Source organism: Stomoxys calcitrans, chromosome 4 (genome assembly GCF_963082655.1).
Source record: "Stomoxys calcitrans chromosome 4, idStoCalc2.1, whole genome shotgun sequence".
Lineage (NCBI taxonomy): Eukaryota > Metazoa > Arthropoda > Insecta > Diptera > Muscidae > Stomoxys > Stomoxys calcitrans.
Genome location: NC_081555.1, coordinates 82,565,695 through 82,580,981, shown reverse-complemented (window position 1 = coordinate 82,580,981; position 15,287 = coordinate 82,565,695). Strand labels below are relative to the sequence as shown.

Below are 15,287 nucleotides of genomic sequence, written 5' to 3'. Positions count from 1 at the left end.
TTCCTTTTTGGAAATAATACTGTCTCAGATCTGTATAAAATGGCAAGTCTATACTTAAATCAATATAATCTGCCAAACATAACATGACCACAACACACAATGGGAGCTATTGATGTTTTAGTTACTACAAGTGTCTACCTGACACCGGTCCATTCAATTGTATTCCTTAAGGGCCAAACAATGGCTATTTGAATGTCTGAAATACAACAAGGATTTATAAATAGCAAACACAAATCTACATATGTATGTTACACACATGAGTTGGCTAAGATACACATGGACAAACCCAATATGCACTAGTCTTTTGAACATCAAAACCTAAAACGGCCATTAACCACAATAGATAGTCCATTGAAATTTACATAATACATAAATATGATGACCAGTTTGTTTGCTTGTCTTTTATTTGATTTACAATTGAATTCATTACAACATGCAATCCTGCACACAAATGTTTTTAATGGATGTGGGCTGATAAATGTATGTATGTTAGATTGTTCATAATTATAAATTGAATGGTAATAAATTCAAGCTATTCCAAATTGCGGGTCGTTTATGGTACATGATAATTTTCATGTTCTATTGAGGTGTTCACGTTCGTGCTGTGGCGTGGTTTGGTCTGCTCTGTGATTTTGATAGCAACCCCGATTTTGGTTTTGAAGTGGCCACTATGTCTTCAGGCGTGGGATATTTCTTCTAATCGTTGCTTACATGGCGCACTCGCTGGATTAGTTTAAGGAAATTATGAATGTTTTGTAATTAAATAGTTACTAGTTGCTATAATCGTTGAAGTGGACGGACGTATATTCTTCAAATAAACAAATTTGTTAATTTCGCTGAATTTGAAACCGCTGCTTGTTATTTCCGACGCGAAAAAGTGAAACACGTTTAAGTTTCCTGGTTTTGGCACGCGCACTAAATAACCGTGTATTATTAAAAGAACCTTTTTTTTTGCCTGGTTTGCCTTTGTTGGTTCCAGTGGTGTTCCACCAGTGTTTGGTTTAATTGTTGTTAGGATTTTGCCCTTTTGTTTTGCCGCGTAACATAGGTCCTTCGAGCCGGATACGTTGGAATACGAGGATCACTTTTAATCTCTCCCACAGATTTTGGCCAAATCAGGTAATATTATCGGTTTATTGGTGCGTACTAACCTTTTTATTAACAAAAGTAAAGTTGTTAATAAAATTTATTTGTTGTTGAGTACCCCATTTTTTAATCCTAAAAGGTGTGGATCTGGCAACGACGTCACAGCTGATCGACGTATTGATACAAAATACCAACAAATAACATTAAATTACTCGTTGGTCTTCTTCTTGTTATTCTGCTTTATTTTGGTTTTTCGCTTTGGAGCAAAATTTCTTTGTTGAATGTTTAATTAAAACAAAGACATACCGCAAAATAAAGGAGAAATGTAAAAAAAAAAAAAAATATTAATAATAACAAATCTAATTGGTGCCTGTGCAAGATAAATGGTTGTGTTTTTATTTTTCATTTATCTTTGTTGACAGCTGTTGACATTTTGTACTGTTGGTAAAGGAGACTTCTAATAACAAGTTGCTTCGTCCATTACTTTTGGTTTTGGTTTGCATTGAATTTGTTATAATTAAATTGCTATTTTAGTAAAATTTCGCTGTTTTTGGTTGGAAGTGCTACAATTGCAACCAGTGTTTTTAATTCTTGTATGGAAAAGAGTTATTTTTTATATTTTTATCTAGCCGAAGAATTTTCGTTTGTCCACATTCTTTTTAGCAAGCTGTCTAAGTAAAGTGGAGACGTATAATCAGAAGTTGATTCGTCCTTCTCATATATTTCACTTGTATTTCGTGGACAATTATTTAATTTGCTATTTTCCACAAGTTTCGCTATACTTGGATAATTTAGCAAGGCCTTGGTGAGCGTTTTGGGAAAAGTGCTTCAGTGAAAATAGCATACCCCTATATATTATTGTGGGAATTTTTTTTTTTTTTTTTTTTTCTTTCTTTTTCTTTGCTAACAATTGGTCTTCGCTTTACATACCTGACATTCTCTGTAGTAAGAGACTTATCATAAGAAGTTGATTCGTCCCGCAATTTTATTTAATTGGTAATTATTTTTATTTGTGGCTTCCTTGCTAGTTTTCACCAAATTTCGTTGCCCTCGGACATTTATCGGGATTCGGTGATCAGTTTGGTCTTGTTTAGGTGAAACATGGCAGAGTCGAAATTTTTCATTAAATTTAGGAAACTTGTGGCAGTATTCCTCGATTTCGAGAATGAATACAATGCTATGAACAACGACGATCATACCATGTTTACTGTGGAACTGCGGAAGGCAGAACTTAACAGGCTTTGGAATAGGATAAACACAGCTTATGAGAGTTTCAGTGTTGAATGCGATGGGTCGGAGAATGAAGAAGAGGCTTCACGTTTATATAGGCAGTGTAGAGAAGCCTACATCAGTTGTGCAGCACAAATGGGTGAGTTGTCCCAGTCATTCGCTAACCATTCCACTTTGTCGTCAACAATGGCTAGTCCTCACCAAGTCCAACGGAGAGAACCTTTGGAAAATAGATTTTTGGACCATCGTTTGCGTTTGCCACCCTGCACCACTGAAGTTTTTCACGGTGACTACTTGTCATGGCCTTCGTTTAGAGATATGTTTACAGCCGTATACATTGATTGTAAATCCATTACACCTGTTGAGGAGCTGTTCTATTTGCGTCAAAGTACTCAGGGGGAGGCTTTGGAAATAGTTAAAAAATCCCCTTTGACGAATGATGGGTTTGAGAACGCATGGTCCAATCTTAAAAGTCGATATGAGAACAAGAGAATATTGGTCAATAGTCAGTTGAAGATTCTTTTTAATCTTGGATCGGTTAAATCCGAGTCAGCAGGGGAGATAAATCGCCTTCAGCGAGACATCAATAATTGTATTACCGCTTTGAAATTGCATGAAATCGATATACACAGTTGGGATCCAATTTTTGTATTTTTGTGCTCAACCAAGTTACCAACTAATACTTTATCGCTTTGGGAGCAGACTGTTAGAAATAAGACGGAGATTTCAAAGTGGTCGGATCTGGACGATTTTCTGACAGCTAGATTCCAGTCTTTGGAAACAGTGTATGACCTGACACATTCCCATGAGGTTAAACCGACGGATACAAAGGATTCTCACGAAGCTTCCCGGTCCAGCAGCAAGGTAAAGTCGTACCAGACTAATATGGATAAAAGATTGTGTTTTGTGTGTTCACAAGATCATGTTGTGAAGTCCTGCCCAAGGTTTTTAGAAATGAATCAAGAGCAAAGGTTTATTACTGTGAAAAGGAATAATCTTTGTTTGAATTGCTTCAGCAGTAATCATAAGCTAAATCAGTGTACAAGCAAATTTAGTTGCTCGAAATGCAAATTGAGGCATCACACTCTCTTGCATAAAGAATCTAGACAGCTGGATACTGAAGACATGGTGAATTTGGAGGCTCAGCCTGGTACGAGTCGGTTTGCGGCCCAAAACGCTGCGAGTGATGAATCCAGGGTACAAAATTGTTTCGTATCTACTCGGAAGCAGGTGCTTTTGGGGACGGCCATTGTTCACATTGAGGTTAATGGAACTGTTTTCTCGGCAAGGGCGTTGATTGATTCTGGCTCTCAGGCTACATTTATTTCCGAGAAACTACAACGACGACTTAATCTCCCTGTAAGAAAGGTCAATGCCAGGGTGTCAGGTTTAAATAATGCATTAGCGGGATCAGCGGAGAAACAATGTGAATTTTCTTTGAAGTCTCCTCATAATGTGGGTTTTGAGGTGCAAGTTTCTAGTTTAGTTCTGCCACGATTAACGGGACGTCTGCCTGGTCACACTCTTGACATTCCAGATTCCTTTTCGTTGGGCGATCTTCCTTTGGCCGACCCGAAATTCGGTAGGAGTGATCAAGTGGACATATTAATTGGCGGTGATATCTATCCTCAGATCTTGCTGGGTGGTGTTCGGCAAAACGTACTCGGGTCTCTTGTGGCCCAGGAAACTATTTTTGGCTGGATACTTACAGGGCCGATTTCTGACTCAAGTCCTGGGACATTTACTACCTATGTCTCATTTTGCACTGCGGTCGAGCTAGACAGGCTTTTGGAGAGATTTTGGTTATTAGAGGAACCACCCAAGGTTTCCAAATACAGTCCAGATGATGAATATTGTGAAGACGTCTACAAAAGTACTACTACAAGGTTGCCGGATGGTCGATATGTTGTATCGCTACCTTTTAGACCTCAATTTGCAAATGGGAAGGGTCTTGGTCTTTCCAGGACGAAGGCGTATCGCCAGTTTTTGAGAAATGAGGTGTCATTGTGTAATAAACCGGAATTTAAGTCCACATATGACGGTGTCCTTGATGAATATGTGCTATTAGGCCATATGACGGAGATCCCTAAAATTCAAGAGGATTTGAATTCTTTTTATCTTCCCCATCATGCAGTAATTAAACCTGAGAGCACTTCCACAAAGGTAAGGGTAGTCTTTAATGCCTCTTGTAAAACTTCCACCGGCTTGAGTTTAAACGACACTTTGTACCCTGGTCCCATTCTGCAAAATGACCTAATGTTGTTGATAATACGATGGCGTTTTTATCGGTTTGTTTTTAATGGGGACATCGAGAAGATGTACCGTCAAATTTGGCTACATAAGGAACATACAAGATTCCAGAGAATAGTTTTTCGCAAGGATCCCAAGGCTGTTTTAAAAGATTTTGAGTTAAAAACTGTAACATTTGGTGTTAACTGTGCACCATTTTTGGCCATTAGAACCCTGTTACAGTTGGCCTCAGATGTTGAGAAGGAGCTGCCTTTGGCAGCTAAGATATTGCGTCATATGATGTATGTGGATGATGCTCTCGCGGGAGCACACGAAGTGACACTGGCTATAGCGGCTAGGGACCAATTGATTCAAGCCTTGTCCTCTGCTGGGTTTTCTATGAGGAAGTGGACCGCGAATGATGAAAAAATTCTGCAGGGATTACCATCTGGCCACCGTCTTAGTGAGAATTTTTTGGAAATCGAAGACGAGAGTAATGCCAAGACGTTGGGTATAAGGTGGAACGCCAAGGGTGATTTCTTCTATTTTTCAGTCAAGCCAATTCAAATGAAGCTGAATTTTACGAAAAGAGAAGTTTTATCTATAATTGCCAGTTTATTTGATCCTGCTGGTTGGCTTGGTCCCGTTATTGTTGTTGCCAAGATCTTGATGCAGCAGATTTGGGGTGAAGGAATTGGTTGGGATCAGGAATTGACTGAGAGGAGCCACAATATGTGGAATCAGTTTATTTGTGACTATGTGTCATTGAATCACATTAAGATTCCAAGGTGGGTGGGGTTTCACCCTAGCGCTCAAGTAGAACTTCATGGATTTTCGGACGCTTCAGAAAAGGCTTATGGAGCTTGCATTTATGTACGAGTTGTGGATGGTGGATCCGTACAGGCTCATTTATTACTGGCTAAATCGAGGGTAGCCCCTCTGAAGATTGTTTCGCTGCCGAGGTTAGAACTTTGCGGAGCTCTTTTGTTGGCAGATTTAATGGGAGTCGTTAGAACCGATTTGTGTTTAGATGAGAAGAACACTAAATTTTATTGTTGGTCCGACTCTATGATTGTTCTTGCTTGGCTCCAAAAACCACCTAGCTCATGGACGACCTTTGTTGCAAATAGGGTGTCGAAAATTCTTGATAAGGTTGGAAAGGACAACTGGAGACATGTCCGATCAGAGTGTAATCCTGCTGACCTGATTAGCAGGGGTGTTCGCCCTCAAGATCTTATAGATGAGACCCTATGGTGGCAGGGACCGTCTTGGCTACAATCTCCTAATAGCCAGTGGGACAAGAGCAACGTTGACTTTGCTACAGAGGAGGAGGAACGGAAGGTGAAACTCTTCTCAACTTTCATTAAGGATTATGAGGAAATTCTTGACAGGTTCTCATCCTATGCCAGGGCATTGCGTGTAATGGCTTATGTTTTTCGGTTCATTGACTGTTTAAATGGCCGGAGGAATTTTTCGCAGACATCAGTGAGTTCGGAGGAGCTCCAGCTTTCGAAAGAACGTCTGGTTGTTGTTGCCCAAAAGGTTTATTTCACTGACGATTACTATAGATTGTTGAATAATCAATCGATTTCAAATAGAAGTCATTTACTTTGCTTAAACCCATTTATTGATCCGAAGGGCCTGATGCGCGTTGGCGGCCGGCTGGATAATGCCACTTCTCTGTCGTATAGTGAAAAGCATCCTTTGATTTTGCCCTATAACTGTAGAATATCGAGGCTTCTGATAGTCTTCGTACATCAAATGACGCTGCATGGTGGTAATCAATTGATGCTTAGAGTTTTGAGAACGGAATTTTGGATACCCCGGGTTAAGAATTTGATTCGATGGGCCATAAATCGTTGTAGAATTTGTTCAATAATGGCAAAAAAGACACGTTGTCAGTTAATGGCGTCTTTGCCAGTCTCTAGAACAATACTTGACAGGGCCTTTACTCGAACTGGTGTGGATTTCGCAGGGCCATATGATATAAAGAACTATACAGGTCGAGCATGTTTGATAACGAAAGGATACGTGTGTCTTTTTATATGTTTTGCCACAAGGGCTGTCCATTTAGAAGCAGTTAGTGACTTATCGTCAACAACCTTCTTGGCAGCTTTCTCCCGTTTTGTTTCCCGCCGGGGTTGCCCCAAGGAAATGTATTCGGACAACGGCACTAATTTCGTTGGAGCTTCGAAGACTTTGAAATCCGAGTTTCGGGAATTTCTTAAGGTGATTGGCCCTCAACTAACGGGATCATATGCGACACAGGGCATCAGTTGGCATTTTAATCCAGCAAGCGCACCACATATGGGCGGTTTGTGGGAGGCTGGAGTGAGATCTTTCAAGCATCACCTTAGAAGAATAGCGGGTAGTCTTAAATACACCTTCGAAGAATTTTCAACACTCTTGGCCCGTATTGAGGCTTGCCTAAATTCGCGGCCACTTTGTCCTATATCTGATGATGTATCTTGTTTGGACGCGCTGACACCAGGACATTTTTTGATAGGTGGGCCCATTTTAGCTCCCCCCGAACCAGACATTCGAGAGGCACCTGAATCAATTGTCAACCGTTGGCAAAGGGTTAAGGCTTTAAATCAGCTCTTGTGTCTCCGGTGGAAGAATGAATACTTGAAGGAACTAACGAGAAGAAATAAGTGGAAAAATCCTGACGACAATGTGAAAGTGGAGGATATGGTAGTTATTAAGGAGGACAACATCCCACCGAATGAATGGAGATTAGGTCGTGTCACTAAGGTGTTACCAGGCGTCGATCAGCTGGTGCGTGTTGTAGAGGTCAAGACCGAACGTGGCCTGATAGTGAGGCCAGTAGTAAAACTGGTCGTTCTACCCTCTAATTAGAACTTATTTACTTTATTTTAGAATCATGGTTAAAGCAAAAAAATACAATGTCGACAATCGGGCCGGCAAAAAACGCATAGTTTGCCGTGTTTGCCTTAAGGACCACCCTCTGCGATTCTGTCGTAAGTTTTTGGATATGGATTATGCGGAACGAATGAAAATTATTTCGATATATCAGCATTGCGCTGGATGCCTAGCACATGATCATACATGGCGCACATGTGAAAGTACTGGCAAGTGTCGCAAATGTGGCGATATGCATCACACGCTTCTACACAAACCTGGACCTCGTTCGTCCACTGTGATGGCGTATCATGATGGTGCTAGGCAAGGACCACAACCTTCGTCCAAGACCCCGTCGAAGAAGGGACCTCGTCCGTCCCAATCTTCACATCAGCATGATGGACCTAGTTCGTCCAGACGTGCAACCAATAGGGGACCTAGTTCGTCCCGCGGTAATCGGCACAAGAGACCTAGTTCGTCTCAACATGCCCCCAAGGACAAACCTGCGAAGGAGGTAGTACCTTTCGATGAACGGAGGCGTAAGCCGTACAAAGGTAAAAATGAGATGTCAACAGAGGTAATTCCGGCATACTGCCTACGAGAGACCATACTGCTGAAAGCGACCGCTGTAATAAAGATAGTTTGTGGGGATCGCTACATACATGAACGAGCCGTAATTGACCCAAGCATTGAGAGTTCTATTGTAGCTGAGTCTTTGGTAAGTCGAATGGGTCAAAGGGTGGTCCGAGTCGGAAACAAGACAAGATGTCTTCTTCAAATTCGAGGCAATCACGGGATGTCGGCAACAGTCGAAACATATGCTGAAGTGCGTCGTAATCACACAGTTGTGACTCCAAAGAAGTCCATTGATGTACGAATTGTTGATGAGTTTCCTGGTTTGCAATTGGCAGACGAGCATTTTTATACCTCAGCACCTGTGAGTATCACGTTGGGAGGAGATTTGTACCCAAAAATAATGCGGAATGGGGTCTTTGGTGGTGCACTGGGAAAACCTCTGGCACAATTCACAATTTTTGGATATGTGATATCAGGTTCTTACATTCCCTAGTTTCCTGTAAGACATCATGTATATGCTTTAACCATGGTACGATATAATACAATATTTTAAACCATTGCAGCCTACTTCAATTGGATTTTTTTCTCACTTCGGAACTTGGTGATTTGTTGGATTTTGAATTTTGATTTTTTTTTTTCTTTTTCACATGAATGAATTTTGAAAATGCTGTTTTTTGTGTAATATAGTTGAATTGCCAATGTGCTTTTTCTAGTTGGCACTGATGTGAACAACGCATTAATTCTTTTTTTTTCTTTTTGCTGTTTTATTTTCCTTGCTTTTCGAGTTATTTTCAGAGCTTTCGGATACCGCAAGACTGAAAGGTGGCCGGGATGTTCACGTTCGTGCTGTGGCGTGGTTTGGTCTGCTCTGTGATTTTGATAGCAACCCCGATTTTGGTTTTGAAGTGGCCACTATGTCTTCAGGCGTGGGATATTTCTTCTAATCGTTGCTTACATGGCGCACTCGCTGGATTAGTTTAAGGAAATTATGAATGTTTTGTAATTAAATAGTTACTAGTTGCTATAATCGTTGAAGTGGACGGACGTATATTCTTCAAATAAACAAATTTGTTAATTTCGCTGAATTTGAAACCGCTGCTTGTTATTTCCGACGCGAAAAAGTGAAACACGTTTAAGTTTCCTGGTTTTGGCACGCGCACTAAATAACCGTGTATTATTAAAAGAACCTTTTTTTTTGCCTGGTTTGCCTTTGTTGGTTCCAGTGGTGTTCCACCAGTGTTTGGTTTAATTGTTGTTAGGATTTTGCCCTTTTGTTTTGCCGCGTAACAGAGGGCAATATCAAAATTTAAAGATAATTTAAGGGACTTTTTGAGTTTCGTTAGAAAGAAGAGATATATTAGTAGCAGTATTCATAAATTAGCTTTTAGTTTCTACTCAGGAAAGATGATTCTTTTAGATACTCTCTATTTGTAAATTCTTGTTTACTGCATTTAAAATGTTTATCTATTGAATATCAGTTCACTTGAGATTTAATTATTACCTTAACACACACTCTAAATATTAGCTATAATCGTCCATATACACAGACACGAAATGCTATCAAGTTTGCACTGGTTTATCTGTGAAACTAAAAATGTCAGATACATGGAAATTGTTTTATCGACAGCTCATTGTTTTGTTCACGAGCAAACAATAATTTAAACAGGTAGTTATTCGTGTTGTAGTTTGCATTATAGTTAGCTGAAAAACCACTTTCGTTGATTGTTGGTGAACTCAAACACCTTAAAATAAACAAAAATTATGTGTGTCGCATGAAAAATCGTTATAATGGTACCGGTAGCGATGATAAACGCCATGGTGGTGGTCCAAAAAGTGCAGCAACACTTGAAATAGTTCGGCGAGTACAGGAAAGAATTCCGTTACAAGATGCAACATATATTGTAATTCCGTTACAATATGCAACATATACATATACAAGGTAAAGCCTTAAAAGTTTTAGCCAACGCAAAAAAGTTTGACTCGAATGAGCGATGGTGTTGCTGCGCTTGCACGAACGTGGTGAATTTCCGAGCTTCGTGTTCTCTGACGAGAAAAATTTTCCAATTGAGCATTTCGTAGTCTCCCAAAATGATAGTGTGAGTTAAATCTACGAACGGCCACCCGAAGAAATTTTCGGGTGGCCGTCTCTATCACTTGAGACGAAAGTCGTCTCAAGCGATTGTTTGGTCAACTGTGAGCGCCGATGGCCTGGCGTAAAACTAAATGCGACTTTTAATCAGAAAAATATTTTGGAAATAACTTTAGAGCTGTGGATACGCAATTTGGTCGTAGACCATGGGTCAGGCTCGGCACCGTCACCTTAAATACGTGCAAACCAAGAATGGCCTAATTCTCCAGATAACAATCCGATCTATACCAATCAACAAATATGTCCGTATTACGGATGCGCTGAAGAAAATCACTGTTCGGGAATGGGCCAAAGTACAAGCAGTTAAGTGAATGGTTTCTGAAATTAAGATTACTTCCAAACACTTTTATACTCTCCACCATAAGATGGGGGGTATACTAATTTCGTCATTCTGTTTGTAACTACTCGAAATATTCGTCTGAGACCCCATAAAGTATATATATTCTTGATCGTCGTGACATTTTATGTCGATCTAGCCATGTCCGTCCGTCTGTCCGTCCGTCCGTCCGTCTGTCTGTCGAAAGCACGCTAACTTCCGAAGGAGTAAAGCTAGCCGCTTGAAATTTTGCACAAATACTTCTTATTAGTGTAGGTCGGTTGGTATTGTAAACGGGCCATATCGATCCATGTTTTGATATAGCTGCCATATAAACCGATCTTGGGTCTTGACTTCTTGAGCCTCTAGAGTGCGCAATTCTTATCCGATTGGAATGAAATTTTGCACGACGTGTTTTGTTACAATATCCAACAACTGTGCCAAGTATAGTTCAAATCGGTCCATAACCTGATATAGCTGTCATATAAACCGATCTTGGGTCTTGACTTCTTGAGCCTCTAGCGTGCGTAATTCTTATCCGATCAGAATGAAATTTTGCACGACGTGTTTTGTTATGATATCCAACAACTGTGTCAAGTATGGTTCAAATCGGTCCATAACCTGATATAGCTGCCATATAAACCGATCTTGGGTCTTGACTTCTTGAGCCTCTAGCGTGCGCAATTCTTATCCGATCAGAATGAAATTTTGCACGACGTGTTTTGTTATGATATCCAACAACTGTGCCAAGTATGGTTGAAATCGGCCCATAACCTGATATAGCTGCGATATAAACCGATCTTGGGTCTTGACTTCTTGAGCCTCTAGAGGGCGCAATTCTTATCCGAATGGAATGGAACTTCGCACGACGTGTTTTGGTATGATACCCAACAACTGTGCCAAGTATGGTTGAAATCGGTCCATAACCTGATATAGCTGCCATATAAACCGATCTTGGGTCTTGACTTCTTGAGCCTCTAGAGGCCACAATTCTTATCCGATTTGAATGAATTTTTCCACGAAGTATTTCGTTATGATATCCAACAACTGTGCCAAGTATGGTCGAAATCGGTCCATAACCTGATATAGCTGTCATATAAACAGATCTGGGGATTTGACTTGTTGAGCTTCTAGAGGGCGCAATTCCTATCCGATTTGGCTGAAATTTTGTAAGACGGATCCTCTCATGACCATCAACAAACGTGTTTATTATGGTCTGAATCGGTTTATAGCCCGATACAGATCCCATATAAATCGTTCTCTCTATTTTATTTCGTGAGCCCCAATGGGCGCAATTCTTATACGAATTGGCTGAAATTTTACACAGGTCTCCAACATATAATTTAATTGTGGTCCGAACCGGACCATATCTTGATATCGTTTTAATAGCAGAGCAACTCTTTTCTTATATCCTTTTTTGCCTAAGAAGAGATGCCCGGAAATGAATTCGACAAATGCGATCCATGGTGGAGGGTATATAAGATTCGGCCCGGCCGAACTTAGCACGCTTTTACATGTTATTATTTGAATTAATTAAAAACTATAAAAAAGGCGTTAGATCGGCCGGACCGAACTTATGGATACCCACCACCTCGGGAATATATGTAAACCACCTTTCGTCATAATCCGGTGAAAAATACATAATTTATGCCCCCATAGCAACTTTATAGAAATATGGTCCGATTTGTATCAAATTCGACACGGATATTGAGAGGTCTAATTAGTATAAGACACTGTTCAATTTTGTAGAACAAAATATTGGTCTTTTTGATAGCCATATCCAAATATAGACCGATCTGAACCATATACGACACGCATGTTAAAAAGCCTTACATAAGACACGGTGTCAAATTTCAGCGAAATCGGATTATAAATGTGCCCTTGGTGAGGCCAAGACTTTAAATCGAGAGATCGGTCTATATGGCAGCTGTATCTAAATCTGAACCGATCTGCGCCAAATTGCAGAAAGTTATTAAAGAGCCTTGTGCAACTCACTGTCTCAAATTTCGGAAAAAGCGGACAATAAATGCGCCTTCTATGGGCCTAAAAACTTATATCGAGATATCGCTCTATATGGCCTAACTTAAATCACTGTAAGAAATTTCGGCGACATCGGACAATAAATGCGTCTTTTATTCGACTTAAACCTTAAATCACGAGATCGGTGTATATGGCAACTATATCCAAATCTGGACCCATTTTGGCTAAATTAAGGAAGGATGTCAAAGGGCCCAACATAACTCACTGTCCGAAATTTTGGCAAAATCGGACTATAAATGCGCCCTTAATGGGTCTAAAGCCATAAATCAAGAAATAGGTCTATATGGCAGCTATATCCAAATAGTGACCGACCTGTGCCATATTGCAGAACTATGTCGAGGGCCAACTCACTGTTCCAAATTTCGATGACATCGGATAATGAATGCGTCTTTTATGGACCCAAATCCTTAAATCTAGAGATATCGATCTATATGGCAGCTATAACCAAATCTGGAGCGATCTGGGTCAAATTGAAGAAGATGCCGAAGGGCCTAACACAACCCACTGTCCCAAATTTGGGCGAAATCGGACAAGAAATGCTTCTTTCATGGTCATAAGACCATAAATCGGCGGATCGGGCTATAGGGCAGCTATATCCAAATCTGGACCGATCTGCGGAAAATTGAAGAAGGATGTCGAATGGCCTAACTCTACTCAATGTCCCAAATTTCAGCAAAATTGGATAACAAATCTGGCTTTTATGGGCCTAAGACCCTAAATCAGCGAATCGGTCTATATGGGGGCTAAATCAAGTTATAGTCCGATATAGCCCATCTTCGAACTTAACCTGCTTATGGACAAAATAAAGAATTTATACAAAGGTCTAGCTCAACAGACAGACGGACGGACATGGCTAAATCGTCTTAGATTTTTACGCTAATTAAGAATATATATACTTAGTAGGGTCGGAAATGGATATTTCGATGTGTTTCAAACGGAATGACAAAATAAATATACCCCCATCCTGCGGTGGTGGGTACAAAAATTTACGGGTTTATTAAGAACACGTTGGAAAAAGAATTCAAAATTTTTAAATTATAATCTACTTGTGCCCCTCATTTGGTTTGTCTATTTGGTTTTTTTTTTGGTCTTAAAATCTTATCGAGATTCCATTGCAGGATATAGACCTATATATAGACCACTTTGTTCAATGCATTCTATTCAAAGAATTGCTCAGCAAAGAACACTTAAGAGTAAGGCAAACTGTGCGATGTTACTAATAGGCATCTGACCGGCTACGCGTATCGTGAATACTGATTCGCCATGAATCTTCATCAGGGGGATTCGTCAAATGGATCATGGTGCTTCGGACGGGCCGAATCATATATACCCTCTACCATGGATGGCATTTGTCCAGTTCTATGCGGTGTCTCTTTTTAGGCAAACAAAGAATATTGAATAAGAACTGTTATGCTATTGAAGCTACTATTTCAAATTATAGTCCGAGTCGGACCATAAATGAATGCTGAACATTGCAGAAGTCATTGAGTAATATTTCAGTTCATTTTGATAAGAATTGCGCCTCGTAGGGGCTCAAGAAGCTAAATTGGGAGATAGGTTTATATTGGAGCTGTATCAAGCTATTGATCGATTCAGACCATATTAGACACGTATGTTGAGGTTCATGAGGGACGCCGTTGTACAAAATTTCTGCTAAATCGGATGATAATTGCGCTCGCCAGAGGCTCAAGAAATCAAGATCCCAGATCGGTTTTTATGGCAGCTTTATCAGGTTATGTACCGATTTGCGCCATACTTAGCACAGTTATTGGAAGTCATAACAAAACACTTCATTCAAAATTTCAGCCAAATCTGATGAGAATTACGCGCTCTATTGGCTCAAGAAGTCAAGATCCATGGTCGGTTTATATGACAGCTATACCAGATTATAAACTGACTGATAGAATCTGATGAGAATTACGCGCTCTATTGGCTCAAGAAGTCAAGATCCATGGTCGGTTTATATGACAGCTATACCAGATTATAAACTGATTTGAATCAAACTTAACACAGTTGTTATTGTGATAAAAAAAAACACCACGTGCAAAATTTCGGTCAAATCGGACGAGAATTGCGTCCTCTAGAGGCTCAAGAAGTCAAGACACAAGATCGTTTTATATGGCAGCTATATCAGGTTATGTACCGATTTACGCCATACTAAGCACAATTGTTAGAAGTGATACCAAAACACCATGTGCAAAATTTGGCTGAAATTTAGCATGAGGTGTTTTGTTATGACTTCCAATAACTGCGCTAAGTATGGTGCAAATCGGTACATAACCTGATATAGCTGCCATATAAAATGATCTGGGATCTTGACTTCTTGATCCTCTAGAGGGCGCAATTCTCATCCGATTGGATAGAAATTTTGTACAACGGCTTCTCTCCTGACCTTCAACATTCGTGTCTAATATGGTCTGAATCGATCTATAGCTTGATACAGTTCCCATAAAAACCGATCTCCCGATTTTCCTTTTTGAGCCCCTACAAGGCGTAATTCTTATCCGAATAGACTAAAATGCACAAAACACAATGACTTCTACAATGTTCAGCATTCAATTAATTTATGGTTCGAAGCGGTCTATAACCTGATATAGCTCCAATAGCATAACAGTTCATATTCAATATTCTTTGTTTGCCTAAAAAAGATAGTTCTGTATTATAACTATATCAATTTTTAAACACCCTGAACACCAGAAACTTCCTGTTCTGTAAAACGTTCTCGCGACGGATAGGACATAAGATCTCTATTTTCGACGTATAGGATGGACATTACCATAACCATTTGGAATATCATGG

At 40.0% G+C, this 15,287-nt stretch overlaps 2 protein-coding genes across 2 annotated transcripts; both read left to right on the top strand.

Moving 5' to 3' along the window:
* Positions 1-1,049: 1,049 nt before the first annotated feature.
* LOC131997222 (uncharacterized) lies at positions 1,050-9,075 on the top strand. The gene is made up of 2 exons (XM_059367813.1): positions 1,050-1,119; positions 7,426-9,075. The coding sequence occupies exon 2, from the start codon at positions 7,430-7,432 to the stop codon at positions 8,474-8,476; it is 1,047 nt and encodes a 348-aa protein (XP_059223796.1). The 5' UTR covers positions 1,050-1,119; positions 7,426-7,429; the 3' UTR covers positions 8,477-9,075.
* On the top strand, positions 2,188-7,404 carry LOC131996976 (uncharacterized). Its single transcript, XM_059367188.1, has one exon. It carries the CDS (start codon positions 2,188-2,190, stop codon positions 7,402-7,404), a length of 5,217 nt encoding a protein of 1,738 aa, XP_059223171.1.
* Positions 9,076-15,287: the final 6,212 nt, after the last annotated feature.

Bases quoted from the DNA above. Each gene is read 5' to 3' on its own strand.
- LOC131996976 (XM_059367188.1), top strand. From the start codon at position 2,188: ATGGCAGAGTCGAAATTTTTCATTAAATTTAGGAAACTTGTGGCAGTA.
- LOC131997222 (XM_059367813.1), top strand. From the start codon at position 7,430: ATGGTTAAAGCAAAAAAATACAATGTCGACAATCGGGCCGGCAAAAAA.